Source organism: Hyaena hyaena, unplaced genomic scaffold (assembly GCF_003009895.1).
Source record: "Hyaena hyaena isolate Hyena2069 unplaced genomic scaffold, ASM300989v1 scaffold_10, whole genome shotgun sequence".
NCBI lineage: Eukaryota > Metazoa > Chordata > Mammalia > Carnivora > Hyaenidae > Hyaena > Hyaena hyaena.
Window position 1 is genome coordinate 6,668,553 of NW_024080642.1, and position 20,089 is coordinate 6,688,641.

Consider the following 20,089-nt stretch of genomic DNA (forward strand, 5'->3'; position numbering starts at 1 on the left):
ACACTCACCAGTGGTCTGGATTTGGCCTAGGGGCAGCAGTTTGCTAATCCTTGCTCCAGACCCAAGAATGGAGACCTTAGGAAACAAGCCACCAGCCTCCCTTAAACAGGTATCTGCTAACCAAATGCTTTAGGTAACAATCAGATGGTTTTCTTGCCTGGTCACTAGGTATCCTATGTAGCTTTGGCCTCCGAATGGGCGGGCGAGGAGCTTAATGGGAGTGCTCCTGCTCCGGTGCTTTCGGACATTGCACAGACCTGTTAGAGGCTGACGAGAGCAACAGTCCTTCCCGCAGAGAGATGCACCTGGGCACACACAGTTTGCTGGCACACAACCTTAAGGGAGTGTACGGCCCTCCTGGAGTTTATTCATGATCACCCAGAGGCCTCAAAACTCTAGGGGAAGATTCCTTGCTCACTCCAAAAAGAGAGCTAATTTTCTTTATATACAAAAGAGCTCTTACAAAACACTTTAAAAAAGAAAAACAGCCCTGTAGAAAAACAGACAAATCACACAAAGAAACAATTCACAGAATACAAATGACCACAAAAAAAGAGGGGAAAGATGTTCTGCCTCGCAGACAATTAAAGAAAAATTTTAAAAAATCATGGAATATCATTTTCACCAGATCAGACTGGCTGATGTTTGAAAGACTAATAACAGCGTACAGGAAGGGATGTGGAGAAAGGGCCACTCTTATTCCTGCTGGTCCACCAGGACTGGTATGCGGAAGAACAGTAATACCACTTCCGGGAATTTATTTTACAGAAATATACGTACAGGGCTGGGCACCTTAACGTCATCATAAATCAGAGAGCCTGGGGACCGACCCAACTGTCCTTTAGCAAGAAACTGGTTAAATAAATCATGGTACATCTATATTATACAATAACATAGAACTATTTCATAATGAGTAGATCTCTAGAGTTTAAAACAGTAAGGTAGATTTCTAAGTCCCAGCAGAAAAACACGTGAAAGATACATTAACTGAAAAATGCAAACTGTACCAGCCTTTTTAAAAATATATAACATGGCTATATGTAGATTTGTTTGTTTGTTTATAAGAGAGACAGCATGCGCAAGCAGGGGAGGGGAAGAGACAGAGAATCTCAAGCAGGCTCCTCACGCAGTGCTGAGCCCGAGGTAGGACTTGATCCCACAACTCTAGGACCATGACCTGAGCCAAAACCAAGAGCTGGATACTCAATCAGTTAAACCACCCAGGTGTCCCTATGCAGATTTTTTTTAAATACTGAAAAGATATATTCTAAGCTGATGAAGGTATACTTAGAGAATTTTATGATATATATTTCTAAAATGTTGACTTAAAATTTTTTTTAAGGTCTATTTATTTTTTGGGGAGGGGAGTAGGGGAGAGGCAGAAAGAGAGGGAGACAGAGAATCCGAAGCAGGCTCCAGGGTCCAAGCTCCAAGTTGTCAGCACAGAGCCTGACCCAGGGCTTGAACTCACAAACCATGAGATCATGACCTGAGCCAAAGTCGGATGATTAACCGACTGAGCCATCTAGGTGCCCCTAAAATATTGACTTTTTAACATAAAAACACTGTTTATAATCATTTAAAAAATCCAGAAAATAAAATCTTACAATCCCACTAGCCTCCCCTAAATGTCCCTTGATAACAACCACAAGCTCATTTTAAAGGCTTTCTTCTTTTTTGTTTTAAGTAATCTCAACCCTCAACCTAGGCCCCAGACTCATGACCTCGAGATCAAGAGTCACATACTCTCCCAACTGAGCCAGCCAGGGGCCCTAAAGGCTTTCTTAAAGGTGATCCAGGGTGTGGTTGTTTTTATCCATTTGTCTTAAACTTGACTACAATAAAGCATCCTTCTCTATCTCAGAGCATAAACTCCTGACGTTCAAGGCCCGTCTCTTTGTTTTTATCCCGAGATTCAGAAGTGCCATAACACAGGCACAGCATGACTGAAATCATGGGGATGCTGCCAGGTTTTTAATTTTCATGTTGATGAAAAAGTTGGTCGCTTTCACGCTGTCAAAGAACAAACAGAACCATGACTCTTGTTTCATAATTTACACAACTTAGTGGGATCTGTGTACTTTGGACAGTGCTGATACATTTTTTACAGTTTCGACATCTGCTTTCCCCTGGGAACTTGGGAGGGAGAGGGATATATCCATTAAAAAAAAAAAATCTACCTGGTTAAAAAAAAAAAACTGAAATAAAAATGCACAAAAGAGTACAGAATAAATGTCCCTCCTGTCACACAGGGCAAGGCAACCAGAGTTCCCAGATTTGTGCGCATCACCATGCCCCTGTGTCACCCACACCCTGAGCATCCCACATACACAGCCCTGTGCTGTGCTTTCTCACTCAACACAGACCTCTCTGAACTCTCCATTCCCGTGGGCCTCCACCAGACGGTTACCCGTTCCCACCAGGACAAAGCGAACACGGCAAAGCGAGGCGCCAGCTACCTATCTAAGCTCCTTCTAGAAGAGCGGCAGTCCCAGGGCCCCTCAATAGCATGACTTGACTCATTTGTAGAAAGGGAAATCAGAGACCAAAGTGCCCTGCAAATGGGGACAGCAGATTCTATGTCATAAAAGCTTTTTCACAGGGAAACTGAGGCAAGCCAGACTTTGCTGTCGGATAGAAATCCCTCTGAGAAATGTAGTTTTCTTTTTTTTTTAAATATTTTTATTTATTTCTAGGAGAGAGAGAGAGAGAGAGAGATACAGAGTGAGCAGGGGAGGGTCAGAGAGAGAGGGAGTCACAGACTGAAACAGGCTCCAGGCTCTGAGCTGGCAGTCAGCACAGAGCCCGACGCGAGGCTCGAACCCACAAACCGCGAGATCATGACCTAAGCGAAAGTCGGACGCTTAACCGACTAAGCCACCCAGGCGCCCCAGAAATGTAGTTTTCTTACTTCTTTCCCATCAGCCAGCTCTGAAGGGCAAGGCTGCAGAGAGCTCCCTTCTTCCTCCTGGGGAGGACATTTTTGGCCTTCTCGGACTCTCTTTCTTTCAACCTGGACCTTCCTGCGACCTCTCTCACCTCAAAAAGAGGCAAATTCTGGGTTGTTCTACGGTTATAGGGAAGGGGGTGCTCAAGCATCCCAAAAAAACACCTCCCTCCTCAGGTTGGCTCGCTGGGCCCTGGCATTTAGAAAACCAAGAAGGAAGACAGCCAGGTACTCCCCTGAGTTTTCCATTCCATTCTGGACAAAGACAACGGTGAGGGGCGAGGAGATTCCAAGGGAGCTTGGTTTGTAGGTTGTACCATTAGCCAGAGCCGCCACGAAATCGGAGAGAAAAGAAAGTGGGCGGTAGGTAGCTATTTCCTCCCTGCTCCTGTCTTCTCTGGGTACGTGGCTAGTGAGCTGGCTTCCTCAGCACCTAAACCACGGTCAGAAGGCAGGGCACGGGCTCACTCCGAGGGCCGAGCTCTGCGCCTTCGGACCCGCCTCCGGAGCCTCCCAGCCCGGGAGGCCATGACCGGCTTTGCTGCCAGGCCACTTCACCACCAGCAGCCTCCCCTGCTTGGGGTGTCCAGGCACAGGTGGGCCAACGGAAAGCAGGGAAACCGACGCCAACAGAAGCTGCCTCAAATTCACCACGAGATGACTGAACGAGGGAGCTTTAACAAATCAACACTTACTGTTAAGGAGGTGAAGGTCATGCACATCCCACCAAAGCCATTCAGAGACAGGGCGATGAAGATGAGCACAGACAGAGCTGAAAGAAAACGGGAGGCTCAGTCATCTGGGCGCCACGGCTGAGCTCCAGGGAGGCCCGGCCCAGTGCCTTGCGGGGAGCAAGCGGACCGGCCGGTGGGCCGGCGGGGGTGCGCGCTGGCCACCTGGGGAGCTGGGACAGCCTCTTCCTCGCCACCCTCCTCTTTTATTTTATGGGGCCTGGACTCCTGCTCCAGGTCTGTCCCCATCTTCCGTTCTCCATTAACCGTAGCAGCAAGCCAGAGGCCCACAGAAGCTGCTTCACAGAAACCAAGACTACGGGGTCCTCAAAAATCGTAGATGAGCCCAGCTAAGATTTTGATAAAACTCAGGTTCTATTTTGGTGTTTGTTCTGAGAGTCCTTGGAGCAACAGCCCCACCTAAACACGGCTGGGGACCAGCTGGGTTCTAAGCCATTTTTTTTTTAAAGTAGGCTCTGTGCCCAACATGGGGCTTGAACTCACTACCTGAGATCAAGAGTTGCACGCTATTCTGACTGAGCCAGCCAGGTGCCCCAGCTCCTTTTTTTTTTTTTTTTATGTTCATTTTTATTTTTGAGAGAGACAGACAGAGCATGAGCAGGGGAGGGGCAGAGAGAGAGAGAGACTCAGAATCCGAAGCAGGCTCCAGGCTCTGAGCTGTCAGCACACAGCCCAATGTGGGGGCTCAAACCCACAAACCATGAGATCGTGACTTGAGCCAAAGTTGGATGCTTAACCCACTGAGCCACGCAGGCACCTCTTAGACGCCCCAGCTTCTAAACCAACCTCGCAGCGCTGGCCTAGGTTGCCTCAGGGGACTCAGCTCCCAACTTCTAGACACATCCCTCAGCTGGCTTGGCTCTTAGCATCTGTTTCAGGTTGGCATCAATGAGGCCATCGGGGACTGGCCTGGCTTATGATGAGATGGGAGCATGGCACACCCCAGGAGCTTCTCTCAGACATCTGTCTGGGGGGCGCTGCTGCCGTATCCAGCCCACACTTTGAGATAAGTAACTGGGTGAAGGCCTAACCAGCTACCCTCTAACTTGAGCAGTAAGGCCTGGCACGGCTTCCTAGAGCAGGTGGGCTCGTGAGCACCTCTGGGCACTCCCTCCCCAATCCCTGACCAAAGGGTAGAGGAAAAGCGTACTCACAGTTTGGGTTACTTGCTCCATATGCAATCAGCAAGCAGGAGACAGCAAAGCAGGCACTAAAACCAAGCAGAGATAGTACATGGCTTATTATTAGTCGTGTTATTTGGAAGTATTTACTATGGGTCAGATGTTTTCATAAAATGTATATACATTCTCTCATTTAATTTAACATTTGTAAGGAGTATAACTGGCTCCGTTTTACTGATGAAGAAAATAAAACAAAAAGAAAGAAAGAAAAAAACGAACTACATTCTCAGAAGTCTCCTCCCTAGTAGGTGTCTAAACTGGAATTCAAGGCCCAAAGGCAGATCTGGTAAATATCACTGTCCCCTGCGCTGTCCCCTCCCATCCTCCGACCGGAGAGGCCAGGGCTCTGAAGTGAGAGAGGGCGCAATCCATCTCCTGGGTTCCTGTGCCGGCCCCGCCAGGGGAGGGACAGAACCATGCTGAGCATGAGGGAGATAATGGCAGCTTCAGAGTCCCGGCTGCCTGGCTCCGTCCTGGGGACAGAGGCCTCTTAGGCTCCAAAGAATAAGTGAAACTGATCCCCTACCCATGCCCTTCACAGCCACAGGCCTCACTGGTTGCAAACCACTGCCCTGCACGTGATCGTTCCCGGTGGGGCTGGTCTGGGGAGGATGCCGGCCTGAGAGGGCCAGCTTCCCGGTGGTCTGACTCTGAGTCCGGCAGACTGGAGCTTTCCAGACCGTATCGGGGAGTGCACAAAATGATCCACTGTGGTGCCAGGAGTGGTGGAAACAGAGGACTTCTGTTTCATCTTTTTTTTTTTTTTTAATTTCAATTTTAGCTAGCTAACATACAGTGCAGTATTGGTTTCAGGACCGGAATTCGGTGATTTTTTTTTTTTTTGCAATTTTTAAAAATTTAAACTATTTTATCATTTTTAACCTTAGCCACTTTAATTGACATTTTTTGGTACCTGCATCATAAAGCACATAAAGTATTACGAATGGCATCTGCGTATATAACTGATAATCCCATGTTTACATTGGAGGCACGTGTTCAAAATCTTTTTTTCTGACGGGAGTTATGTAAGAAGGTCAGGAAGACGGTGGAAACCAGTGTTCTTAATGACAAGCAACTCCAAACCCTTCCAGGTGGGCCTGGGGCCCTGAACCTTTTTTACTCAGTACCGGCACGCCTCAAGGGTCACAGGGCCTACCGATTTCGTGGTGGGACGGATAGGAGTCCCACTCCGGGCGGGCATTTAGGGAGCTCAGTGCATCTGAGAGCAGGTACCAGGATTCCCTACAGTGGGGACCCCAGGAGTCGCAGTTGCCCAACCCCGACCCCTGCACTGACCTGCCCAGCAGCCTGAGCTTCCTCGGGCCATACTTGTCCATGACGATGCCTAGAGGTAGGGTGATGGCACTGAGCAGGAAGGAGCCTACGGTGAAGGCCAAGTTTAGCATCTCATCCTGGGCCTTGCAGCTGAGCCAGCCATTCATCCAGCTCACCTCCTCGTGCTCCGGCTCCGCCGTGCCCCCCACTGTGCCGTTGGTGACGTTCTCTGTGTGTGCAGAAGGAGGGAAACTTGATCACAGGGTTCAGGCAGCGATGCCCAAAGGCCAGAGGGGCAGACGCACATCCAGGCCCCACCAGAAATGTCAGGGCTGGCTCTAGCTACCCCCCAGCAGGCGTGGCTGTCCATCTGGCCCAAGCCCCGGAGCAATAAGGCGGAGGCCCTGGTCGTTTGTGGAGGGCACAAACCCTTTGGGGAAAAGGGAGAAAGTTCTGCTCCTCAGAAAATGCACAGGAAGTCTTGTCCACAGTTTCTGGAGTTTCAGGTGTCCCTGAAGCACGCATGTGTCCCAGCTGGGGATTCCCATGCTAGAGTAACCCACACTCTAGAAGAATGGGCCTCAGGACTCAGTTTAGGCTGTGGGGCTGCAGGCAGGCTGAAACCTTCTCAGAAGCTCCGTCCCTGGAAACAGACTGCAGCCAGTGTGTAGGTGGTCGATCCCAGACCACTTGGGAAGCACGGGCTGCTGGTCTCCCTGCAATGCCTCAGTTCTCCTTGGTCAACCAAAGGGAAGAGCGAGTGGGCCTCCTTTACTGCTGAGTCCAGGAGACTTCTCATCCGTACACCTGCCCCCGCCCCCTGGTATTTTCAAAGCATCGACCACCACATACACTGTGTCACAGAATCCCTGGGAAAGGCTTTTTTGTTTTTATTTTTAATTTGTTAATGTTTATTCATTTTTGAGAGACAGAGAGTGAGCAGAGGAGAGACAGAGAGAGGGAGACACAGAATCTGAAACAGGCTCCTGGCTCTGAGCTGTCAGCACACAGCCCAATGCGGAGCTCGAACCCACAAATCGTGAGATCATGACCTGAGCTGAAGTCAGATGCTTAACCGACTGGGCCACCCAGGTGCCCCGAGAAAGGGTTTTTTTTTTTTTTAAAACAGTCCCAAGTTATTTGCTTTCACTCATGGAGGTTCACCTTTCTTATTTTTCTTGCTGGGGTCAAGTGCTGCTGTGGCGACACCTGTGCTGCAATCTCAGCCCTTAACACCCCTCCAAAGTCCACCGGGCACCAAGACAACGGAAACGAGAGAGGGAGAAGTGCTGCAGCAGCCGAGGGCTGGAGGGCGGAGTGCAGGCCGGAAGGCGGCACGGGAGCCCTCTCTCTGGGAAAGCTAGTTGAGAGATGCTGACTAATCCCACGAGGAGCGGCCTCTGATTAGATGCGAGGTCACACGAGGAGAGCTAAGGAAACACCTCGCTCCAGATAACTGCCTGCCTCCCGACCGCGGCCCTCTGGCACCAGGGCTGTCAAGCTGAGGGCTGCAAAGGCCTGCCCAGGAAAAGGATGCACTTAAGGTGAATCATGCTATATGCCAACCTCTTAACCAACGAGCCCTGCAGGGGGCACACTGATTGAGGGAGAGGTGCCACAACCTGGCCTCTGGGTTCCAATTTTGGTGCCGCTACTTCCTACCTGTATAACCTTGGAAAAGTGACTTAATCTCGCTCCATCTCAGTTTCTTTATGTGTAAAATGGCATAACATAATAATAGTATCTACCTCCTGGAGTCTGCTAGGAGATAAATGAGAAAATCTGGATAACACTGCAGGGCTCACATGGACATAGAAAGTGCTCACTAAACAGTAGCGACGAGTTACTATCATCACTGTTACGGGAGTCCTGGGATGGCGCACGCGGCTGGTGGCCAAGCCGGGCAACAGAACCGGGTGCAGAGTTCCATGACTGTGTGTGTGTGTGTGTGGCATGAATTTGTGTCTAGTCCTCCACTGGGGGCCCATGTCCCCAGCACCTCGCCCAGGCCCTAGTGTACGGTAGCTGTTTACGGAATGAATGAATACGATGAAGTCAGATCACAACAGCCAAAAGGACCCAGGGAGTAGAAGGAACTAGGACATACGGAACCATGAAGATGGGGGGATGTAAGGAGATAAAAGGCACATCGCTAACCTCCTGAAGCCACAGAAACAAAACATAGCAAGCCAGGCTCTCCCCCTCCCCCAATCTCTGCCACTTCCAGTTTTCCAAAAGAGGCCCCACCACGCTGACAGCCCAAACGCGTGACCAACAGGATCACGTGAGCCCACCGGAGTCCAGGTCAGAACCACCTCACGCCCTGCTTCGGCCAGCGGGCCTGAGCCACACAGCCACTGTGGGGGGGGACTCCGCAGAGGCGGGGCTGCCTCACAGGCTGGCACTGGCTTCTGGTGACAGCTCAGCCAGCAGCAACAGGAAACGGGAGGGCAGGGTCCCCACACAGCAACGGCCATCCCCACGCTGGTGTGCAGAGGGGGGCAGAGCAGCACGGGTGTGACAGTGGAGACGGGTGGAAAAGGCACCTGAGGGCCCAGGATCAAGATCGTTGGCTCGTGAGCCCTGATTGTGCCCACGCAGGGTCTGGAGCCCCTGACTGCACTGAAGGACACGAAATAGGGGCGCCTGGGTGGCTCGGTCAGTTGACCGTCCGACTTCGGCTCAGGGCAGGACCTCATGGTTCAGTTAGTGAGTTCGAGACCCACGTGGGGCTTGCTGCTGGCAGAGCCCGCTTCAGATCCTCTGTCCCCATCTCTCTCTGCCCCTCCCCTGATCACACGTGTGCACCCACTCTCATTCTCTTTCTCCCTCAAAAATAAATATTTAAAATAAATAAATAAAAATAAATAAAAGGCACATAACAACTCAGGACTCGGAGTGCTGCAGGATCTGCTGCTATGAGCAGACAGCCAGAGCTGGACTGGGAACTGACGGAACTGGATAGAGGCCCCAGGGTGCCCGCCCCTCAGTTTCCCCAGAGCTAGACCCCTAAATCCATGAGTATACCCACCCACAGAGACAGGATAAATAATCCCAGGCAATGTCCCCAAGGCAGTCTCCCTGATTTGCCATAACTGGGCATGTCCAGTTGAGATGGACATTCAAGTCCTGTCCACTCAAGATGGAAGCATCTTGAATTACTCAGAGTTAGCTAGCCAGGGAAGCTCACAAGGAGAAAGGCGACACTAGGGGGAAGGATATCTGTTCCCCGTCTTTCATCTTCCAGCCACTGCACTCAGGAGCAGGGACCTTACACACCTTGGGCCACTACCTTCCTCTCCTTAAAAAAATCCCTGCCGACAGGGCTGCCTAGCCTCTGCCTGGCCTCCTGCCTCTGGGCAGTGATGTCCAGCCTGGGGTGGGGGGTCCCAGTGGCCTCTCTTTGTCTGCCCATGAAGCAAAGCAACAGTGCCCCTCACTCCTAGAGGGGACCAAATCTCCGGGGAGCCCAGAAGTTTTGTGGGCAGTAAACAGCCCACATGAATAATCACAGATCCGGCAGATGCCCAAACACAGCCGCACCCAAGCTGCTCCTCTCCCTCTGCTCCCACCTGGGCCACCGTGGGCCAGGAAAGACACAAACAGATAAAGCACAAAGGAAGTGTCAAGCCCTGGGGTGCCCCTCTGCTCCCAACCTGGAGCTCGGGCCTCTCCCCAAACCGGCTTGCTCTGCACCTCACTGGCACCTGTTTATTAAACAGATGTGTCTGCAGTGAGTGGCCAGGGTGGCCTGGACCAGCCCAGCGGGGGAAGGTGAATCAAGAGGACAGGCAAGGGACTGGTGTGGCCAGAGTGTGCCGGGAAAATAGCTGTGAGGCTGCTTAGGGGCAGGGGAGAGAGAACAATGCCTGCACTGTTCAGCTCTCCTCCCAGAAGACTCGCACACAATCTGCACAGTAAAAGCAGGGGACAAAACGGGGGTGCTCCCTTTTTGTCAGACTCCCCTGACATCCCTGGGTCAAAGAGGGGGCTCCCCCCGCCCCAGAGCAACAAAGGGAACGAGGACAGCTGGCTGCATGGTGCTTAAGGGAGCAAGAGACACCGGGTTGGAGGCCCCTCCAAGTTTCCGAGCACCCCCCTTCTCTGGCTGGCTGCGCACTGAGCCCCCCACCCAGGATGCAGGCCCCTGGACCTCCCTGCCGATGGCCCCTGCCCCAGGATCTCCTGTCTGTCTCCCAAATCCTTAGTCTATCCGGCAACAGGAAGCAGCATCTCGGTCCAACAGGGGGATGTAGGTGAGAGGTCAGTCTCAAACACAGAGCAAACAAAAGGCAGGCCACAGACAGTCACAGGGCCATCCTGGGGAGGCCAGGGCCTAGCCCCTCGCTGTGGTCCCAGATGCCTGTGCACGCTGCCTGCTGTATTCAGTGCCATTCGTTCTGTGTCACTCAGCACCCTCTCACCCCCACCATACGCCACACCGGGACACCAGCAAGCTGCCCGCCCATGGTCTCCCAGACAGTCCCTTATGGGGAAGCTGGACTTGAAACCGGGCTGCGGGACCTCAAAGTTCCTGGTTTTGACCTTCAGGCTGTGCTGCTGCTTGTACTACCTGAGTTAGAGGCATTTCAGAGAGAATATGCCAAGGGAATGGAGACAGCACAAGGCTGTCACCGTGTCGGGGACAGCACCAGGTGGCTCTTAATGACACCTAGTGTGAATGGGACCGTCTCCAAGATCCTCCCTGAAAGACAGCCCAAGCTGGACAGAACTTTCATGCAACACCACGAAGGCAGGTGGGGCCAGCGGATGTGGGGGAGGGAAACTGGGTCATGAAATGGGCAGGAGGAAGGCAGGGTTGGTAGGAAGGGCTGCCGAGGGCGCCAGCTCCTTTCTGTGATGCATCCTGAGGCCATGGGCACCAGCCTTTAGACCTTACCCGTTGCTACAGAATACTTTTTTTTTTTTAAATCCAAAATAAACTGGGGAGGAGGGGATGGAAACAGTCGCATTCACAGCAATACAAGTAAAAGGGTGGGTTTTCAAAAGGTATCAAAAGCCAGCAGCCTGTGAGGGGGAGAGTGGGGGGATCCGGTTAAAAGAGGGTCTCCAAGCAGCAGGGAATGTCTCTTGTCTGCAACCTTGGCCACCTGCTGGGGACCAGGCCTGGCTCTGCTTTCCTGCCTTGCCGGCAGCCTCTCTGCCCCCTGCGGCCCCCTTCCCCCTCAGGGGCCCAGCTTCCTACTCTGTCTCATGGGGATTCAGCTCCCCTGCCACCACAGGTAGGGAGACCGCGATAGTCAAGAGCCCAGAACTAAGGCCTGCCACGGAGCTCTGCCACGGAGCTCTGCCACGGAGGTCTGCCACGGAGGAGCTGGACTGAGACTTCCTCAGGCAGAGGCCACGACGCCCGCCCCCACCCCACGTCCAGTATGTGGCAAGGCCTCAACAACTCCTAGAGTCTAACAGGTGAATGTGATGGTCACCCTCTTCTGCCTCTGTCTCTTCTTCTCGCCTTGAGAATAAAATCCAACTTCCCCAAGTGGCTTCCTAGGCCCTTGGCCCCTTCCCACCTCTCCTTGCCCGTTCTTCTCCCAACTCGCCCCTCTTTGCCCTCCAAACATCAGAGAGGCCCTGCCACCCAACTTGAACCAGATGCCCGCAGTGGCTCTCCTTCTTGGCACGCGGCTCTCCACTGGGGCTCCGACACCTCTCGTAATGATACGGTCCATGTGTTGACGCTGGCAGACTGCAGACCCCCTGGGACTGCCCTACACCCCCGGCACAGCGCCTCAACCAACGCTTACAGAACCTGGAGGTTAGGTGAGATCACCAGCCCCCTGATCTGACCCTGTCCAAGAGGGCCGTCAGACGGCAGAATGAAGAAAGAGGTCAAGAGTGGGCACGTACAGCAGCCCCTCCGGAGGCCAAAACGACATGGTTCTGGGAACGCCCCATTCCCCCTGGCCTGGGAAGCCCTGTCCACATCAGGAGGCAAAGCCCAAAAACCCACCCCAGTCCTTATCAGTCCTGCCTGGCGGCCACGGCAAAAAGAGCAGAGAGGCAACAGAGAAACGGGCTTTTTCTTTCCTTCTCGCACCTCACTATGCTGGAACCCAACACCGCGTCTGTGGCCAGATTCTGGCCGGAGTCCCAAGAACCTTTCAACAGGTTCAGGCAAATTTGCTTTAGAGAACAAACCAAAGCAAAGGTCCAGAAAGCAACCAAAAGCTGACAAATCTGCATCTCAATCAGCTGTAGACCAGCCTGCTTGTCACAGCCGCATTCAATTCATGGCCCGAAGGCTTCTCTGCAGTTCAGCCATCCACCAAGTTTGAAAATATTAGGCCCAAGCAGAAACCTTGACCCTAAATCCTCCAGGCACTCCCAGTTAGGTGGGGCACGAAGGAGACTCCTGGCTCCCAGAGGCAATAGGCTAATTGGACTGCAAGAAGTGAGGAGCAGCGAGGCCAGAGATAAGCTAAGTGGAATTGGCAGGCCTGTCCATCAAGGATGCTAGGTCAGCAGGTTTGCCAGGGAGTCAGAAAACACAAAATCAAAGGCAGGAGCAAAGGCACGGGATAAGAAGTTGATGTTCAACCTACAACCTGACCCTTCACCTTCACTTTGCTTTATAGGAGGGACGGGGTCAAGCCTCTAGGGCTTAAACACCAACTCAGCACTGTGTCGGCACAATCTCCGGGACTCCTCCCATTTCAACGAAGGAAGAAGCCAAGGTCGAGGCAGGAATGAAGTGACCGGCCTCAATGCTGCCGATGCCATAAAATAAATTAAAGCGGTGGGACAATCTGGGGGATAAAACTCTAGAATCTGACCTTCCACAGGAGGTCCAAAAAAAAAAAAAAAAAAATCGACCACAACAGTCCCTCAGTCTGGATGAGATGCTAAAAGCTTCATCTGGGGATGATGTCAGTTTCTGTTTCTAAGACCCTCGGTGTAGCCCGAAACGATCCATCAAAGAGGCAAGCAGGGTCAGGATCTAAAGCTGGAGGGCAGGGGAGGAGCCAAACTCCAACCTGCTTCTTCCCGAGAGTCCTTAATCTGCTAACATCTCTTGGGCAAAGCAGAAAGCTTGTTCAAGGAACAAGGTCTGAGTGACTCTCCCGTCTCCCAAGATTTCTTGCTGATGTGGGAAAAGGTCTGCCAAGAACCTTTAGGCTATTAAGAAATATTTCTGAGTAGCTAAAGGCTAAAGGTTATAAATGACATACTCTGTGTCCTCTCCCCTGGGGGCCTCTGCATCCCCTCGGCTTCTCCCGCCCTTGCCTTGTCCAGCAAAGCTTGCCTAGAGACTGAAACACCTGGGAATGTCCTGGGACCATCAGCAAAGGGAAAGGAGGAGGATCCCACAAGGGGTTCCAGGCAGCCGGAAAGGGGGTCCAAAGCTTTCTCTTCCCCCAGATTTAGGCCTCTAACCTGGGTCAAACTTAAGCTATCTCCCTCTAAGGGGACTCGCACAGGGGTTGGCTGACAGAGGCACTGGGAAGAGATATTGCGGAGTTCAACTATTAGGTGGCCGCTGTTGGGGACAGCAAGAGGGCAGAGGGAAACATTTCCTATCAGGGTTACCTAGGAAAGGGGTTCGAGGGTAGAGGTGGGGACTTGGATCCTACTGCTTGGCTTAATCTACTGACCTATAGCAATTAGGATCCTTAAACCAGGTGAGGGGGCGTGTGAGGACCGGAGTGGGGCTTACACTTCTTGTAGCCAAGCATCCTCCGCCTGCATTCAGCAACCCCAGTGCAGCAAAGGGCAAGGACAGAACTAGTGTTATTTCCTTAAATACTCCCCTTGCCTCCCCCTACCATGATAGGCAGATAGAAGGCCATGGAGATGTCCTCGTGGCCTATGGGAAGAAATGTTCTCTGGAAAATCATAAGGCAGCAAAAGCAGACAAGAAATTGTAGCTGACATGCCCTGAAGAGATTCCATAGTGGCCTAAAAAACATCTAGATTCTAGATGAACCTTCAGAGCGGTGGAGGCCAAACCACTTCCTCTCTCTTCTGCTGTACCCCAATCATTGAGTCAGGAGTTCCTCTTTCTCACAGTCAGAGAACATATTTAGTGCAAGTCAAGTGACAGGCCAGACACCAGCAGGAGAGGAATCCAGCAAGGCTCCTAGCTGGTGGAAAGAACATCTTGGACTTGGAGATGCTGGAACTACCACAGTCCTCAACTGTGTGGCCTTGGATGAGTCAGAAGATCGGTCTGAGCCTCAGTTTCTTCATCCATAAAACAGAGACAATGATGCGTACCCAGCAGAGCTGGCTGAGCATCAAACGGGGCTTTTGCTAAATGGGAGGCGCTATGGCGGGCTGGGTCTTCACTGCCATCTCGCCCTCTCCCAAACCCCCACTCCGGGATCCACCCAGAGCCCGAGACGCCCGTCTCACCTGGCTCAGTACACAGGTACGAGTAGAAGCCTTCCGACTTGAGCATGATGAGCAGCGAGCCCCAGCCCAGGAGGACTGCCGAGAAGAGGAGGTTTTCCAACACGGCCGTGCAGGCCATCCACCAGCGGCGCCGATGGGCAGTGGCGAGGGTGGGCGCCATGGCGCGGCGTAGCGGCCAGGCTCCGGCTCCGGCTCTGCAGCCACCTGAATGCACACAGACCTGGCGTCAGCGCCCGTCTCTGCCCAGCCTGTGCGGCCAACCCGGGCCGCTGCCGCAGCGCGCGGAGCTTGTCACCCCTCCGCGGCCCGGGCCGTGGGTACGCGCAGCGAAGGAAGCCCCAGCCCTGCCTGGACCCCAGGCCAGCCTGTCCGCGGCCGGCTCGTCCTTCTGCCCTCAGCTACGGAGCAGCGGCCCCGGCCAGGCAGGGAGACCTCTCCCTTGGCTCACTCCGAGGAAACCTGAGGCATGAAAACAGGAGGGACTAACGAATGCTCAGGGACGTGGAATTAATCCTGGCTCTCCGCAGGACTGACACAGCTTGGGGACCGTCAGGGGACGCACCTTCAGGTCCGAATACCTGGGCAGGGTCATACCTGAGGACTGCCACTCCCTGGGACCCTGACAGGCGCTCTCCCGCCCGCACTCGAGACCCTTCCCCAGAGCTGGTTCCTTCAACCACAAGATCAGCGCAGGGACTCTAGAACGGCCCGCCCCCGGCCCGCTCATAGGCTGGACGGCTAGGAACTGCCGCGCCATTGGCCGCTGTCTAGGTCGCTAAGGGCTGCGGCCACGCGAATCCCGCATGGGAGAGGCGAAGCCGGTTCAAACCGGCGGCGCGAGCAACCTGGCGCGACCCCCATCCCGGGCTGCTTCCGCGCCATTTAGTCTGTTCCCATGGAAGCGGACCCCCGTCCCTCCATCTCCAGGCTGCCGCCTCTATTCGTCATCTCATCCCTGGCGGAACTTCACCAAATCTGTTTCCTCTCATCGTCATACATCATCTCCCTATGCCCCTATTCGTGCGCCTTCTGTACGCCTAGCACCTTCGCCCAATGCCCAGATCCCCAGGACCCAGCTCACCCGGCTGCTACTGGCGTGTATCGGGCCCGGCCGGCGACTTTTCTGCCTCCTTTTATTCCAGCGCTTTAATTCCGACCCCAAGACGAAAACACTGTCGCACCCTGATTGGCTGAGTGGGGGCTGGAAACAGCCAGTGACCAATCAGCAGCTACCCGCCCGCCCGGCGGCGAGCAGAAGCCGGTTCCGGCCGGACTTGGGAGACAAACAAGAGAGCTGGGGGGGGCCAGGGGCAGTGGTGGGTTGCCTCTGGTCTGCTGCCTTAAACTGGAGTAACAGCCCGGCTGGGAATCCCCCGGGGCATTACCCCCAGCGTCTCTCCAGAGCCTTACTCCGAAGCTCTGACCCTGGGTTCTGTCCCCCCGTCGATGCTCCGGTAGACTGCATGCCTGCCTCTCTCGCACACGCAGCTGGGCTCCTTGCACTCGGTTCTTCTCCAGCCGGCTACACAGTCCCCAGCTTCCCCTCTGTCCTGGGCACCACGTCCCGATGCTCTGGCTCCGTGTGGGTTGTTCTGCTCCTGCCACCTCCATTGCCTGTCCCACGCAACGCTGCCATCCCCAGCTGCCTCGGGCTTTGTGTTCTGATTTCACTCGTCTGCCCCCAGTGTCCTCCATCCAGGCGCTGTCTGCACATCCCGGATCCCCGGACCCCTGTCCAGGCGTGGGGTGCCTCTTCCCTGCGCTCCTGACACCGATCCGTCTCTGGGGTGCCATCTGCCCGATCCCTAGACGATGCTCTTGGGGGATCCCTAGGTGGGAGTTTGGAGCTCGTCTGTACCCTAGGACGGTTTTCTCCCATCCACTGCCCCCTCGCCCACCCGTTCCCGCTGTCCTTGGTCCCCTTGGGGACCTCTACCCAGAGTTGACCATCTCATCCCCGTTGTCCTGCGCCACCTCCACCCCCCTTACCCCTTACGCCCCATTCCCAGGCGTCTCCGTCAAGGGCCCTCTGTGGTGACGCGGCGGGCAGCGCCTCGGGGAGAGCGCGTGCAGTGGGGAGGACTCTGGGCTTCTAGTCTCATCAGCGAGCTGGACCTGCCTCCACGACTGCTAGGGCAGAGGGATGGAGGCCGGGCACTGGGGAGTGAACGTTCAGCAGCCCAGATGCGTCTCCCGGATCGGAGTCGCCAGCCCTATCTCCGAGGCCCCGGGCTCCCTCAGATTCAGCTTGGTCTCCCTCTGCACACTCTGGGAGCTTCCACAGCCTTCCGTTTCGGGTCCTCGAATCCGAGTGCGCCCCCTGCCGCCAGGAACCCAGCGCTGGCAACCTCGCTCACTCCACGCCTGGCGCTGTGGGTTTAGGGCATCCTGGCTGGTCACCTCTTCGGCTACCCACCCCCGCAGAATCTCGCCCATTCACCCTCACCTGTCACTGTCACTTGATAGACTTCAGTCCTTCCTTATCTCCTACTGCCACCTGCCTAAGGAAGGTCTTCAGGCAGCTGTTCATACACACCTCTGAACTGTTTCAAACACAGGTCAAAAATAATTCACTTTCTACCCCCAAGACTGTCCCTCTCCTTTCTCAGATAATGGTTCCACTACCGTAAAACCATCATTTGAACAAATATTTATTGGGTACCTGCTGTTATTCTCCCTCTCCTTCATCCCATCCCCACCTCACCAATACACCCATGTCTCCTAAATGTGTATCTATATTGCTCATCTGTGTCCGTAGGAATGCAGCTGGTGTTCATCCAGCCTCCAGGCTCAGCCCCTCAAATCCATTTCTTCACCCAACCCCATCCCAGTGAGCTGTGGGAAATGTAAATCTAACTTTAGTAAATCTGACTTCTGCTAAAATCCTTCAGAAACTCTGCCATCTGTCTTGCAGGATAAAGTTTAAGTTTTCCAGCCGGACCCACAGACTCCTCCCCACTAGTCTTCCACCCTCTAGAGGCTTCCACCCCCTAGAGGCCGGTTGATGCTTCAATCACAGGGAATTGCTTGTGGTTCCTGCAGTTGCTGTTCTCTCACCTCTGGCCCTCAAACATACACACCCTTCTTGGATAGCACCTCCTCCAGGAAGCCTTCCCTAGCCACTCCCGAAAATATTCTCCACTGTCTCAGTCTACTGATTGCACTGTTTTGTAACTATCGGTTCATCTGTTTGTCTCTCCCTTTCCCCTAGGTCTTACTCAACTTCGTATACCCCCTCAACACAGAAGCAAGAACAAAGAAGATGCACAATATTGAGTTTGTTGAGTAAACACATGAGCAAATGAAAAGGGGTAGAAGGTACCTGCTTCTAGGGACAAAGGATGGAAGCTTTGTCCTTCAAAGCTGGGAGAATGATGGTACTGACAATAATAATTACCCTTCATTGAGAACTAAAATTTTACTAGGTGCTTTACATAGTTTGTGTCATTTAATCCCCTCTGTAACTCTGGGAGATGGCCAGTGTCCCCATTCCAAAGTCACAAAACTAGTATATCAGAACTGAGATTTGAATCCATGGCTATTTGAATGAAATTCTGGGTTTGTTTGTTTGGTCTTTTTTTTTTTCTTTTTTTATGTTTATTTTTGAGAGAGAGAGAGAGAGAGAGCGCTCGCAAGAGCACACAAGAGGGGGAAGGGCAGAGAGAGAGAGACATTATCCTCCCTGATCATGACTGGAGCCAAAGTCAGATGCTCCACTGACTGAGCCACCCAGGCACCTCTGTTTTCAGTCTTTTTATCAAGGTGTTAAAGCTCCAACGCCAGCACTGCTGGCAAATCAAAGAAATAAAACCGCTTAAAGTACTAGAAGAAACTTGCAGATGATTATTTTACCAGTTTTAAGGTAGAGAAGACCTTTCCACTAAGCACAAGAAACTCCTAAGTCAAAAAGACCATCTAAATTAAAATTTTAAATTTCTGGGATGCTAGGGCACCTGTGTGGCTCAGTCATTTGAGTGTCTGACTTCGGCCCAGATCATGATCTCTCAGTTCACAAGTTTGAGCCCCATGTCAGGCTCTGTGCTAACAGCTCGGAGCCTGGAGCCTGCTTTAGATTCTGTCTCATTCTTTCTCTCTCTGCCCCTCCCCCTGCTTGCATTCTGCTCTCTCTCTCTCTCTCTCTGTCTCTGTCTCTCTCTCAAATAAACACTGAAAAAAATTTTTCTAATTTCTCAGGCGCCTGGGTGGCTCATTTGGTTAAGCATCCAACTTTGGCTGAGGTCATGATTTCACAGCCCTGCATCAGGCTCTGTGCTGACAGCTCAGAGCCTGGAGCCTCCTTTGGATTCTATGTCTCCCTCACTCTCTGCCCTTCCCCGACTCATGCTTTGTCTCGATTTCTCAAAAATAAATAGACATTAACATTTTTAAAAAAATCTCTACAGAGAAAGAAAAAGAAAAACTATAAGCATCATTAACCGACCAATCACAAATGGGGCAAAGAATTAATATCCTTGATATACATAAAGGCACTTCTAGATCGAGGAGAAGAGAAACACCTCAACTGAATACTGAGGAAGAGGGGCACCCAGGTGGCTCAGTAGGTTAGGCATCTGATGTCAGCTCAGGTCATGAGCCCACCATTTGTGGGTTCAGGCCCCGCATCAGGCTCTCTGCTGTTAGGGCCTGGATCCTACTTTGGATCCCCAGTCTCCCTCTCTCTCTGCCCCTGCCCCACCCGTGCTGTCTCTCTCAAAAATAAACATTTAAAAAAAAAAAATTGGGGAAAGAATATAATCAGATAGTTCATAGGAAAAAATACAAATAATTATCAAAGACATAAGAAGCAACTCAACCTTAGGATAATCATAGAAATTCACATTTAAAAACATTTTTTTAAATGTTTTTTTATTTATTTCTAGAAGAGAAAGACAGCGTGAGCAGGGGAGGGTCAGAGAGAGAGGGAGTGACAGACTCTGAAACAGGCTCCAGGCTCTGAGCTGGCAGTTAGCACAGAGCCCGACGTGGGGCTCGAACCCACGAACAGCGAGATCATGACCTAAGCGAAAGTCGGACGCTTAACCGACTAAGCCACCCAGGCACTCCGAAATTCACATTTTAAAGACATAATTTTTGATGGTTAAAAAACAAAGGCAAAACACTTTTATCTGTACAAAGATTGTAACTTCTTAAGGAGCTTCAGCATGTTATCACTTTATTATTTTTAAGGTGCTAAAATAATGAGACACCATTTCAACCTATTAGACTGGGTGTGGGGACACAGATCCTATCATCATTTGTGAGAATGCAAAACCATGCAGTTTTTTTGGAGGGCAATTTGAAGTAAGTACCCAAATGTTAACTTTTTTTTTTTTTTTAATGTTTATTCGTTTTTGAGAGAGACAGAGCATGAGGAGGGGAGGGGCAGAGAGAGAGAGGGAGACCCAGAATCTGAAGCAGGCTCCAGGCTCTGAGCTGTCAGCACAGAGTTCGACATGGGGCTAGAACCCATGAACCGTGAGATCATGACCTAAGCAGGAGTTGGACGTTTAACCAACTGAGCCACCCAGGCGCCCAGTACCCAAATGTTTATTTAACGT

General features: G+C 52.4%; 2 protein-coding genes across 7 annotated transcripts in view; one reads left to right on the forward strand and one right to left on the reverse strand.

Moving 5' to 3' along the window:
- Positions 1 to 14,717, reverse strand: part of SLC43A2 (solute carrier family 43 member 2) — a 37,637-nt gene extending 22,920 nt beyond the window's left edge. For 2 of the 3 annotated variants that reach the window (XM_039252299.1, XM_039252283.1), the window contains exons 1-4: positions 14,532 to 14,717; positions 6,177 to 6,384; positions 4,854 to 4,909; positions 3,643 to 3,719 (exon numbers count right to left, since the gene is read on the reverse strand). In XM_039252299.1, the coding sequence (XP_039108230.1) occupies positions 3,643 to 3,719; positions 4,854 to 4,909; positions 6,177 to 6,384; positions 14,532 to 14,691 (501 nt within the window). In that variant the 5' untranslated portion in view covers positions 14,692 to 14,717. The remainder of the gene's footprint in view (positions 1 to 3,642; positions 3,720 to 4,853; positions 4,910 to 6,176; positions 6,385 to 14,531) is intronic. The other variant, XM_039252291.1, reaches the window with a different exon arrangement.
- LOC120245310 lies at positions 14,656 to 17,964 on the forward strand. Of its 4 annotated transcripts, none has more exons than XM_039252320.1 (4): positions 14,658 to 16,113; positions 16,217 to 16,364; positions 17,290 to 17,377; positions 17,743 to 17,964. In XM_039252320.1, exons 1-2 carry the CDS (start codon positions 15,335 to 15,337, stop codon positions 16,338 to 16,340), a joined length of 903 nt encoding a protein of 300 aa, XP_039108251.1. In that variant the 5' UTR covers positions 14,658 to 15,334; the 3' UTR covers positions 16,341 to 16,364; positions 17,290 to 17,377; positions 17,743 to 17,964. The 4 variants fall into 4 exon arrangements, 2 of the variants coding, with proteins under 2 accessions (XP_039108243.1, XP_039108251.1); XR_005531759.1 differs by having other exon boundaries at positions 14,730 to 15,985; XR_005531758.1 differs by having other exon boundaries at positions 14,730 to 15,960.
- The last annotated feature ends 2,125 nt before the right edge of the window (positions 17,965 to 20,089 follow it).